At 33.9% G+C, this 12371-nt stretch overlaps 1 protein-coding gene across 7 annotated transcripts in view; it reads right to left on the bottom strand.

Moving 5' to 3' along the window:
• LOC105339082 (interleukin-6 receptor subunit beta) overlaps positions 1 to 12371 on the bottom strand; it is a 40719-nt gene continuing 28348 nt past the window's right edge. For 3 of the 7 annotated variants that reach the window (XM_011444491.4, XM_011444490.4, XM_011444493.4), the window contains 5 exons: positions 11261 to 11431; positions 6421 to 6597; positions 5704 to 5797; positions 3498 to 3540; positions 1 to 3203 (listed from right to left, as the gene is read on the bottom strand). In XM_011444491.4, coding sequence (XP_011442793.3) covers positions 2655 to 3203; positions 3498 to 3540; positions 5704 to 5797; positions 6421 to 6597; positions 11261 to 11431 — 1034 coding nt within the window. In that variant the 3' untranslated portion in view covers positions 1 to 2654. Of the gene's footprint in view, positions 3204 to 3497; positions 3541 to 4777; positions 4857 to 5703; positions 5798 to 6420; positions 6598 to 11260; positions 11432 to 12371 lie in introns of all 7 variants that reach the window. The other 4 variants (XM_011444495.4, XR_901903.4, XR_002200769.3 and 1 more) reach the window with 4 other exon arrangements.

Genomic DNA, 12371 nt, shown 5'->3' with positions numbered 1-12371 from the left:
TAAAAAATAGAATACTTTTTATTGCAAAAAAATGGTACAATAACATTTCTAGGACTCAGTCTTCACATTCTTCATCTTTCCAAAAAAAAAATAAAACAGCAGCGAAACATCAACAAACAACCAGGAAACAGATATATCAATATATAAAAATAAGGATAAAAAAACCCAGCAATATTGGTGATCATATGCTATTGTCATCTCCAACCTTTATAGCACTATAATGTGCTAACTAGTTCAAAACCAATGGTAATACATGTATAAACAATAAACATTTCTAGATCTCTTTTAACATGTACAATGTATTAGCTATAAAATTTCTTTGATGGGGAATTGTTTTCACAGTAGGCTACTGCTTTTGAGAGAGGTATAGACAGTGAACACATAGACAGTCATATAGAAAACCTGATCCAACTTAACATGTATATAATAATATATTATATGTCATGAATTGTAAGTTATGAAAAGTAAGTTAACCAAAAAAAAACAAAATCAAAAAGAAGAAATGTCAAACCAGGCACGTAGCATCAGGGGGGGCCAGGGGGGGCCTGGCCCCCCCACTTTTTTTCGCAGGAACGAATTTTTTAAAATTTACATATAAAAAAATGAATTATAATGGAGTTGGCCCCCCCCCCACTTTTTTGGAAGTTGAAGATTTTTGGAAACTTTAAGTTTCTCTTTTTTTTTTTTTTTTTTTTTTTTTTGCTTGTCAAGATTTTTTGGATGGGTCTGGCCCCCCCCACTTTCGAAAACGATGCTACGTGCCTGCAAACCTGAATCTATTCTAGGATTATCATAACATATATTGTGTCCACGCATAGATTTTGATTTACTTCATTAACTTTTCGAAAAATTAAATTGCTTTCTAGGTAAATTAGATATTGATTAGAATTCTTTTTCCATGTAAACCGAGTTTTTACATGATTTGATATGCATGAATATATCATTATTAATCTGCTGATCATGAACTGTAACATGTGTATTAAACAAGTTTATGATTTACAAGTTTCCTTTTTATGTTTTCTACATTACACAATCAAATAAAGTTATCTTAATTACCAGGTATTTATCAAATAAATGTCCAATTTAAAATTTGATAGTAACTGGTAACATTTATTCATGTACATTTCATTTGATAAAAAGTTCCTTATGTATGCAAGAATGGCAAAAAAATTAAAATATAAAGAAAATTAATTAAAATGCTTGCAATAAGATATCAATGTGATAAAAGCAAACATAGAAATACTCAAATATTAATAACTTAGATAGAAAATACTCAAATGTGTCACAACTTAGATATAAAATACTCAAATGTATCATAACTTAGAAAATACACAAATGTATAAATACACAAATGTATCATAACTTACATAGAAAACTCAAATGAATCATAACTTCAACAAAAAAAATGTACACTTTTGGTACATGTAGGTTTCTGATAGAAAAATTACACCTGTGTTGAACATGCACCAAATTATTATTTAGTAAAAAAAATTGCATTGCATACTTATAATTAAGCAATGCAAACTTGACTTGACTTTATCACTTGTCTGTTCCCTGTTGAAATATACTGAATGGTTGGTATTTCCTCTTTGGCAAGAGTAAGGAAAGAACATATTGGGAATACCTTATAATGGCACTTTAAAAAATAAAACCCATCTTTTTCTATCTTCATATAGACATATCAACAAAAATTTGTTTAATAAGAATATGTCAATGGTTTTATAAAGAATCAGAGACATATTAATACATGTACATGTAATCAAAAATTGATATCAAAGTTTTAAGCTATACTAAAAACAAATTTCAGTGTCGTATGATTGCACAAAAGCTTTGAAGCATGCACCTTAAAGGAATCTTAACATCCTGACCGTCAACATCTTCATAACAACCAGGTACATCCATGTGATATTAGTACATGTACTAACTACATTTAACTTCTGTCAAATCCTGGAACCAGTTCAAAAATTCCTCTCAGTGTCTTGTTTAGGTTTCATAAAGTATAGAACCCTGGTCATTATCCTCGAATCAGATGACTGTTTGAAACACTTGGACGGATAAATATACTTGGTAAATGGTCACAATTTTGGTTCTTGATCATGAAGACTAATACATCAATACCTTTATGCATCACAACAGTTTTCAGGGTTTCTGACATATAGCTCTTTAATAGCACAACAGCCTGGGGCTATATAATTTTTTTTTTTTGACAAATACCAGCTAGTAAGTAACCATGCAAAAACATATGTAATAGTTAACTGCTGTTGATACTGTATCGGAACTTGAACCTTGGGAACATGCATATCACTCTGACCCACGATATCTATGCAGCTTGCAAGCTCACAACATTGCAGATCAAGGGTTTTATATTCATAACGAGGCAACATACCGGTAGATGTACCCTATACAGATCTGGTTTTCCTTGTCCGGTCCTTGCAATGCATGTTCTACTGTGGATGGCTGCATCTGACTTGTTTACCGGTAGCTAAGGTAAGCACCCTATCTCAGGTCGATTCCAGTAAATGTACCTCCAATGTATCATTCTACAAGCATGCTTGCTAATGCAGATAAAAACCCTGAGAAGAAAACAGATCAAGGCCTCAATTCACTCCAGCATGGCTGCAGTGGCAGATATAATGCCACAATGTACCGGTGCACTACACATTTGGACAATAACCAAATTCATTTACTCCAGCGGGAGCAGAGGAGTCATTGTTATGCGAGCCGTGCGAGGCACTCACATAAGCAGAGATATTTTCACAAGACAAAGTGGCGGCAGAATGATCGCTCTGGGGTTCAGCCGCTTTGGAATAGGAGTCCAAATCTGCAGAAGTAATAGAGGCAGACGTCAAATTGGTAGATGTAGCATGTTCGGACTGCGGATAAGGAGTGTCATCACCTGACATTCCCTCTGCACCAACTGCTGAACCATTTGGTGCACTACTGGGGGCAGCATGGGAATTATTAAGATTGACAGTTTCTGTATGCACCCCCGAGTCACTGGTGATGTAGGAATACTCGGTGTAATTCAGACTTTTATTGCGTTCATGACCAGAGTAGTCTTGGCTGGACAGGTAGTAAGGGTTTTCCAGCATGTTGACAGATTTCACGCCCCCGTTTTGTACTTTTGAGGGGGTATTGTTCCCAGACGACAGTAAAGGCACATTTTCAGTGTGGTTGGAAATGGATTTTTCTCCAGATTTTACCTACAAAACGGTTATATAAATGATCATTAGGCAAGTTTTTACACCATTGTGAGGTATTTGCTGTTTAGAAAGGCACAAGAAGTTTAAATCAGTGTCGAAGATGTGGAAAGTACATTTTCCTAGAATAAAGATTTTAAATAATTTTTTAACAATTTGACAAAAAAAATTTCCTGCGCAACATATTACCAATAACTTAAATGTCAGTAATCTGATAATATATTCACTTATATGCTACATGGTTAGAAAAAAGAGTTTGTCACTAATTTAGTTAATTTTATGAAAAACATGACTTACAGTTGGCAGTTCTATTTCCATTTCAGGTGTTCTTAAACAGCGCCTACAAAATTAGCATTAAAATTCATTAATTTCATCTAACAGAATATCTGATCATAAAAATACTGCATGTGTATTTGAATATATAATATCCCACTGTTGTTTTGATCTCGGCCCTGGTATCCGTTGGAGCAGTTCTGTCATGGGACGATACCATCCAATACCAGGAACAAAATCAATACAACAGTGTGGTGCTGTTTATTTTACCATATATCTAAAAAAAAGATTTTTATTGATATGAAATTCAAATTTCAAAAAAGGAATATAATGTATTATAAAAAAGCTATAAAATATTTTTTTCAGATTTACAAAAGTTATTTGTTTCTTTTTATTTGTGCTTGGCACTGTAAGAGTTGTGGGACTTTGTTGACAAATCATCATCGTTTGATGTTCTAATGGAGGAGGGACTGTTGTCTAAGATGAATACTTTAGGCCTATTCTAAAGCTCAAAACTATTCAGAGTCCTGAGCAACTTAAATGAGCCAAATTCTTTCACCAAAATCATAAAATTTCTCGTCTTCTTGCATGAATTAATGAGATCTTTGATCACCTCTCCCAATCTTATCATACACATTTGGCAATAGAAATGAATATACCTGGACGTTTGATTTCGACCAAATTTCAACTCCCAACAAGCTACACATATGCAAATTTCTGATCATGCAGCATCAACACATTCATGTATATATAAACATAGTTTGAAGCATAGATCAATACTTTCCTTCCGTCCTCTACAACAAACTTCCATCCCTCACAAGGAGAAACATTTACATGTCTACAGTACCTTTTCACCATATTACTGTGCAAAATTAGAAAACAATGATATGACAGAACTGTTTCTTTAAAAGATGTTAGTAAAGGTCCTGATGCTACTTCTACTGGCTTCTACCAGTAGATGTTTTTCAAATTATTTTAACACATTCATCAAAGCATGTAGAACTGTATCTGCTAAAAATTGACCTTACACCATTTCCATTATTCCTGTTGGTACCATGAAATTTCAGGACATTTTCATTAGTTGAAGACATGAGAAGATCACAGGTTAGTACTAGAACTCTTGGTTGTATGCATTCATTAATTAGAACTCAGATTTTAGACCTACGAATGAGGAGTGCAAACCCACAACCAGATGCAATTATAACAAAGACACTATACTATGTACAGAGAACTGAACAGACAGACAAAAAACACAAACTGGATCAAACAGGACTATAGCTCTTCCTATTGGCATGCCAAAATACCTGATTGGGTGGGAATTAACTTACAAGGGAACCATGTGCCTCTGCTGCTTTAGTATATTTGATCAAGTCAACCGCTCCACTGAAATACACACAGGATAGACATATGAAAAGAATTGTTTTTCCTCTTTGATAAAAGTCACCTCTGGATCGCAAAGAACTGGGTGGACTAAAACTTCAATAAATGCGCTTCATGCATGCCAGCTAGCCTGCAAACCCAACCAAAAACCTCCACATGCACTTTATGACCCATGGTTTCCATGCAATAAACAGGGACACTGTTTAGAAAGAGTTTTATAGACATGTACTGGATGGTGAAACTTATTTCCTCCTCCACTTGGGAATCAAGTCTTATTCTAGCTGTCTCTGAAAGCAGTTATCTCATATAACCACAAAAATATGTGAGGAAACCAGAGAAGCAAACAACAAAAGCTTGTTCAGAACAATACATGTACCGTCATCAGCCATACAATGTACAAGGGTGCTATACTATATACTGTAGCTGTGCATATAGCCATTTAAAAACAGCTAAAACAGCGTCATTTAATCATAGGCCTTTATTTTATATGCCATGTGACACAAACATTAATCTTATATACATTAAGATATTTTTGTTCAGCATGGCAACAGTTTCTGACAAAACATATTTTAATTATCATAAGATACTGTGGTTTCAAGGATACGTAATTTCGTGGCTAATGACCCTATCAATACAAACTGGTAGTAGAAAATGCACTTCAATGAACATTTAAATTCATGGTTAACTTAAAAGCGAAATCCACGAAAATTGGTATTCAACAAACATTGATGAAACCACAGTAAACATTAATAAAAAAAAAAAAAGAAGATGAAGATTTCCCTTTAACATAAAATTTGAAGCACAATATAAGATTACAGGTGTGATGATATGGGTATATACTCGAACCTACCTGATTCTCCAAGCAATAAAAATAAACCCTGCTACTGCGAACACTGCCACCAGAGTCCCAATAATGACGCCAAAGGGAACACCCCCCTCAGTACCTGCAAGCAAAATCATTGTAGCAGATAGCAAAGCTAGCATTTATCCAAAAGCAGACAGTGATTAGTTTCACATTTATACCCACAATTCCCCCAAACAGGAACCTTGAATAATATATATACAGAGCATCAAGTATGGAATCTTTATAATGCTGCGTGAGGATAATACCAGTCTTTGCTATGTACCACATGTATGACATGCAAAGAATGTTGCCATGTTGAAAAGCAATTGTCTAAAGTGTCACAATATTTGTTGAAAGTGAAAATAAAGATTACTACCTGGAATTTTTAATCAAACATACCCAAAAATATAGAAATATAATTCCACTTCTAATTTCTTTTTTAAAAGTAAATGTTGAAATGTATATAAATTTTTTTTTAAATCAAATAATCAGTTGTATAATTTCTCCAGTTTAAAAAAATGCTAACCAAATCAGAAAAAAAATCTAGCAAATAATTGAAATAAAGAATAAAATATAGTAAGAATTGTTGTAATTTTCTGTGAATTTTATCCCTCAAATGCTTCAGTATTATTTTGGACATCACAACCCATAAACTATGCATCAAATGTCTTCCTTTCATTGACCCTATAAAAAAAGCCCTACAACAGTACTACAGACACTTACCTTTATTAGCCTCCTCTATAGTTAAGCTAGAAAATGATCGAAATTGGTATTGGGCGGGTGGTGAACTGCCTCCATTGAATCCGGCAGTCACAGTGATCATGTAGTTCTTTCCGCTCTCCAAGTTTTTGACTCTGTATGAGGTCTCACTCCCATTGAGCACCTTGACTCGTGGTGGCTCTGCAATGTTACGGAAAGTAAAGTGTAGCAGATTTGAACCAAATTTAGATAAGATGTGGCATGTAAAATAATGTTTTGATTTTCATCCTATCACAGGATAATCTGTGTTGTAAATTTGTCCTAACATGTTACCATTAATCCCATTTTAAATTCTCCAACTGGCATTGAAGACAAAATGGGGTGAAAAAAGGAGCATATATTTCCTTGTTTACAGTATGTTTTCCATGACAACAACAACCACAAACATAAAATAAACATGAACTTTTTTTTTTGTTCGCAAGTTTTTCGCAAATTTCTCAATAACTTCTGCTTATAGACAAAATCATCACTTTGCTAGCAAACAAGTTCGAAAAGAACTACCACAACACACTAAAAATGGTCAATGTAATTTTCTTCACAACTGCAAAAATACCGGTACTTCCCAATAAAAGTCTTTTTTAGACGGTGGCTATAAATAGCCACGGTCTATTGCTACCGTCCTGACCGGAAGAGTATTTCTCACAGGGACCCTAGCGGATAAGAAACGATAACTCTGTTACAGACAATGTTTTATATATGTGTCGATTTCAGTATGAGAACTAATTTTAATCTTATCAGATATTTTAAGCATTATAGCTGCTAATTATTTTGTACATATGTTTAAATAATTTATGAAATTGTGTTTTATTTTAAATTGGCCGTTACCCTGTCTGCTTACGTGGTATCGATAATTTATGCACCAACTGCCAGTTGTGACGTTAAACTCTGTATCAGGGCTGCATAAACTACTGTAAAACGAGAATATATGGCGCACTACAAATGTTAGCGCCTTTGGCGCAACTGCCTCTCAGCGCTAAAATTAATAGTGCGCCAACGATTTTTCATATGTATTAAATTTCTTCAAGTTGCAAAACAATAACGTCAGCCCATTTTAAATCTATATAGAAGTGTTCATTTAAATATCAGATGCTGTCGGTTCTGTTTGTTTAAACAATTACACAGGTAAACGGTATGGGTTATCGGGTATAAGTGCCTAAAAATGGATTTATTAATTCAGTTTTTATTGCTTTTTAATATCTCTCATTGGCACCTTAAAAATTGGGCTTCTCCCCATGCCACTTCCATTTAGCGCCTCGAGGTGAAAATGTGATTAAGCGTGGCGATCGTTAACGCTGACAATACATGATTGATCATAATTTCTTTGATCTCTGATTAGTGGATATAAAGATAACAAGACGATACCTATTTTTTTGTGTTTTTTAAATGTAAAATTACTGTGAAAAAGATTCTCTCATGGTGATCAAAACTCATGGTAAATGTAGCATTCGATTTCACTTCTAGTTATGGGACTCTTCTAGTGTTATCCAAGTCGACACGTTAAATTCAAAGTTCGATAACTCAAATTTGTTTACCAACAAAAATTACACATCATCGCCAATAAAGGAAGTTTTCATATCTATCTACTGACGATTTACACAAATGTAAGTGTATTGTTCTCAACGACAGTTTACCGTGCATGCGAGATAGAAATCAAAGTCGTTGTGTTCACCTGCTTGAGTGAACACAGAACTAAATTTTGGGCGTGATCGTTTATCAAACAACAACATTTTTTGTATTCTTTTTTAAAGAAAAGATGCATGCGCTAAAATATAATTGCGCTAATGTACTGGCACTTGCGTTTGCGCTAAAATACTTATGCGCCAAATTTTCTCGTTTTACAGTATATCACTGCGATAATTTGCTAAGAGATTTCACAATAATCGCTTCTTGTTTTTTATGATGTAAACAATAGTCAGAAACACACTATTTAAACAGGTTTGCCATTTCATATTTCAGCAATTTTTCAACGCATTAATTTTAGTTGAGGCAGAATATATATTTTGTTGTAGCTTATTCCAAAGAATTCACAACAGATACTGACAATAAATATTACATAAATTACATTTTATTGAACTTCAACCGATCAATGGCACACTTTCTTCTACAAGTGTGCATGTCTTTTCAAACATACAAAAAACTTGAAATTTACGATACAAATGTGTTTAATTTTGGACTGACCTGTGATTTACATGATCCTTATTTTGTAACCCACTCAGTCTGTAGGAACATCAATTTTATTACAGGAACCTCAATATTCATCAGACAATATTTACTACTGAATTTGACGCTTTACTTGCTACTGACTTTTTCTCAAACACGCTAATCGATCGACCTCGGATTGTAAAATTCATGTGCGAATCGAGTCGCCATTTTACAATTTTACATATATAAACAAACCACATTTTACGATGTTTCAAAGATTTTCAGTTCAGATTTTTTGTAAGCAAATAAGGGATTGAAGACATATGCTGTAAAACGTCTTATGGATTTCACGGCGTGTCAGCTCGTGTATCTCTAAATAATTTGCAGCAAACGCTAGCTTTTTTTGTGAGAAAAAACAATCGGTTCAACTCATGCAATATTCCATATACATTTATTGTACATTGTGAACAGTAATGTAAGAGATAATAGTTTTGTTCACTAACCAGTTTCTGACGAATTTTTTCGCAATGAACTGAATAACGCAATTTGATGAGCGAAGTACAATCTCATTCTGTGACTTTAATCCATATGCGCCCGTCGACGTCTCTGCTATTAGAGAACCTTTTCTTTGGTTTTGGGGGGATTTTTTCACTAACAGATAACATTATTACACATGTACGTAAATATCGCCCCTTTTGTTCTCAAATAATTTTTATCTCGCGAGTACAACTCTATTATGAGCTTTCCTCGACATTTGTTTCCATAATAGGTAGGCCTGATATATAAATGCGCCAGTTTGTTGCGACTCGCAATCGAAATACACAACGGTTAGAAAGTGTCATCACTCAACGAAATGCTGCATCAGCCATAGCGTATACATCCATGCTATATTTGCGATAAATAATGAAACATGAAGGCAAAAAATGTGCTTCAAAGATGACTGTTGTTTTCTGCTGAGCTACAGAACTATAGCTTTCCGGAAATATTGCTGGGATTTGCGAACCCTAGATATAGTGTATATAGTACATGCAAAGAATAAAATGATATTTATATACACAGCTGTACGGTCAGAAAAACATGCGTTTAACTTGGATTTTGTTTGTTTGGTTTTTTTGAAGACTAATTTTGAATAATTAATCAATATTTGTTGTAAGTTTACTAGAAGAGTTTAATGTAGCAAGTAAATTATGCGTGTTAAAGTGTACTGAGAAGCGATAAAATATACATGTGACTTTCCCAAATCCATTCAAATGATTTGAATAAATCTATAGCTAAATACAATTAATGATTAATGAAACTGCCGCGACTGTCTATTGTATGATATTTTTTTTCAAATTTTTATTCACTTTCGCTGTGAACAAATGAGAAGCGATAAAATATACATGTGACTTTCCCAAATCCATTCAAATGGTTTGAATGAATCTATAGCTAAATACAATTAATAATTAATGAAACTGCCGCGACTGTCTATTGTATGATATTTTTTTTCAAATTTTTATTCACTTTCGCTGTGAACAAATGAGAAGCGATAAAATATACATGTGACTTTCCCAAATCCATTCAAATGGTTTGAATGAATCTATAGCTAAATACAACTAATGATTAATTAAACTGCCGCGACTGTCTATTGTATGATATTTTTTTTTAAAATTTTTATTCGCTTTCGCTGTGAGAAAATGGATCCACTAAAGTCGAAGATAAAATATTGATTGACTCTTCTGTTTCATGACGACAAGCAATACCAGTTTTATCAAACAGGTTCTTGTAAACTATTCTGTTTTCTTTACACCTAAATGTATCAACTGACTATGAAGACAAAAGCAAGTTGATGGTTCACAAGACTGCAACTTTTTCCCCGTGAAGAAATTGACGGAAAATGCTGTCGAGAGGGACAATAAACATACTACATGTCTACCAAATAATCAGTAAAAACCTGATAAGTATTTTATCCATTTATTATATCCAATCCACACTTTTCAAAAGTTGTTCCCCTTTACGGGGTCAACCCAAATGTCAAAAGGGGAAAAAAACCCTTCTTTATACAATCAAATATTTGGGCGTACTGTGATGAAATCGCTTTGGATTTGATTTTAATTATTCATTCAATATGTGGTGGCAACCCACATATTAATGAGTCATTCTGGGGCAATCAAAATAGAATCATGTAGTACATGTATTACCTAAAACGGAGTTTTAATGTCAACTGATATATATACAAACATAAAGATACAAACTTCTATACTACAAAGGCTACTGTGATAAATCTATGGGTTTTCCCCAAAAGATGACGATAAAGAGAGACAACATTTGTAAAGTGTGGATTGTGATCACAACTACAATTTCCACAGAATTATCCATGTAGGAAACTCACGACCAGTTGTGCGAGTAAGCGTTAAGTATTAGTACATGTATGGGATACTGCCTTTGGATTTTCGACAACAATAATTATACTAAATATCATACATGTAATATGCCACTTTCAAACGGCGCCACCGTCTAACAGTACTATCAGTACTTTGATTATATGAGAAATTGCAAAATTTTATTCCATAAAATCATATCTACTGTTCAATCATAAGCCACCTTTACCCCATTTCTATTCAACCCCTTCCTACCAATTTCTTAAGATGTTCCAACTAAGAACCCATTAACATATTCCTACCTTGGCAATTTTTGGTTTCATTATCTACAGTGCACACTTCCACTGTGAAGTTGAGGACGGGACCGACGCCATGTTTCTGACAGGTGTAGTGGGTCCAGGTGAATAGCATTGAGTTATTGCTGACCCCTGGATCTTCAATAACAGGGTTGATGTTCACTGGCTCATCAGGCACTGCAAGGTAAAATATAGGAATATTTTGTCAGGAAAGTACACAATATACTGGTAGGCCAAATATTCAGCAATTTGAGGGTAAATACATGTTGAAACCAAATTGCCCCCATCCAGGTGAAAACAGGAGGCTTATGGGCCTTAACAGTCACCTGAGTATAATGCAGCATAGTAAATTAAAGAGTATTTAGGATATTGAACAGTTTGTAATTTGACAATTGATGAACAAGATAATGGGAGGAGAATTAGTATGGGGCAGGCTGGGAAGGGGGAGGGAAGATGATTTATTTTATACTTGTAACCCCCCCCCCCCCCCCCTCCCCAAATGTTTAAAAAATAGAAACAAAGGACAACAATATTTGGAAAAAGATTATATATAAATGCAGTTTTTCCTTAATGATAGCTAGAGCTTTGAAAAGTCTTTTCTAATCAATATTGTAATAAAAGTGAGTTGATAACTGAATTACACAGCTGCTTTTTATAAATTTACAATGTTTGGACAATAGATAAGCATCAGCTAGTGTACGCAAAATTGGAGATATGATCATTAAATGGCAAATGTCACAAGCAATAATGATAATTATAGGGCTGTATATTGGTAGGTGCATTTTCAATTGTCAAGTCTTGCCTTGACTATTATCATAATAATCAAAGATATTTTTAGAAAATATACATACTTTAAACAGTTATAAATATAGCTTATGCTGGGAGTTAATCTGCGATGGACTGGTGTCCAATTCAGTGGGAGTCTGCAATGACTCTCATCCGCTTAGCACCACGGAAACCAGATTAAGCACCGGCCTTATGCGCTTAATATGGCACGGAGATTGATTTAATTCTATTTTAAAATATATATTTTAGATTTTTTGTTATACCAAACTAGGATCATATAAAATTAACATATACACATGAACAGCTGTGTTTGCATATAAAAATATGTTGT

This window comes from Magallana gigas, chromosome 7, assembly GCF_963853765.1.
Source record: "Magallana gigas chromosome 7, xbMagGiga1.1, whole genome shotgun sequence".
Taxonomy (NCBI): Eukaryota; Metazoa; Mollusca; class Bivalvia; order Ostreida; family Ostreidae; genus Magallana; species Magallana gigas.
This window is presented reverse-complemented; position numbering and strand designations above follow the sequence as displayed.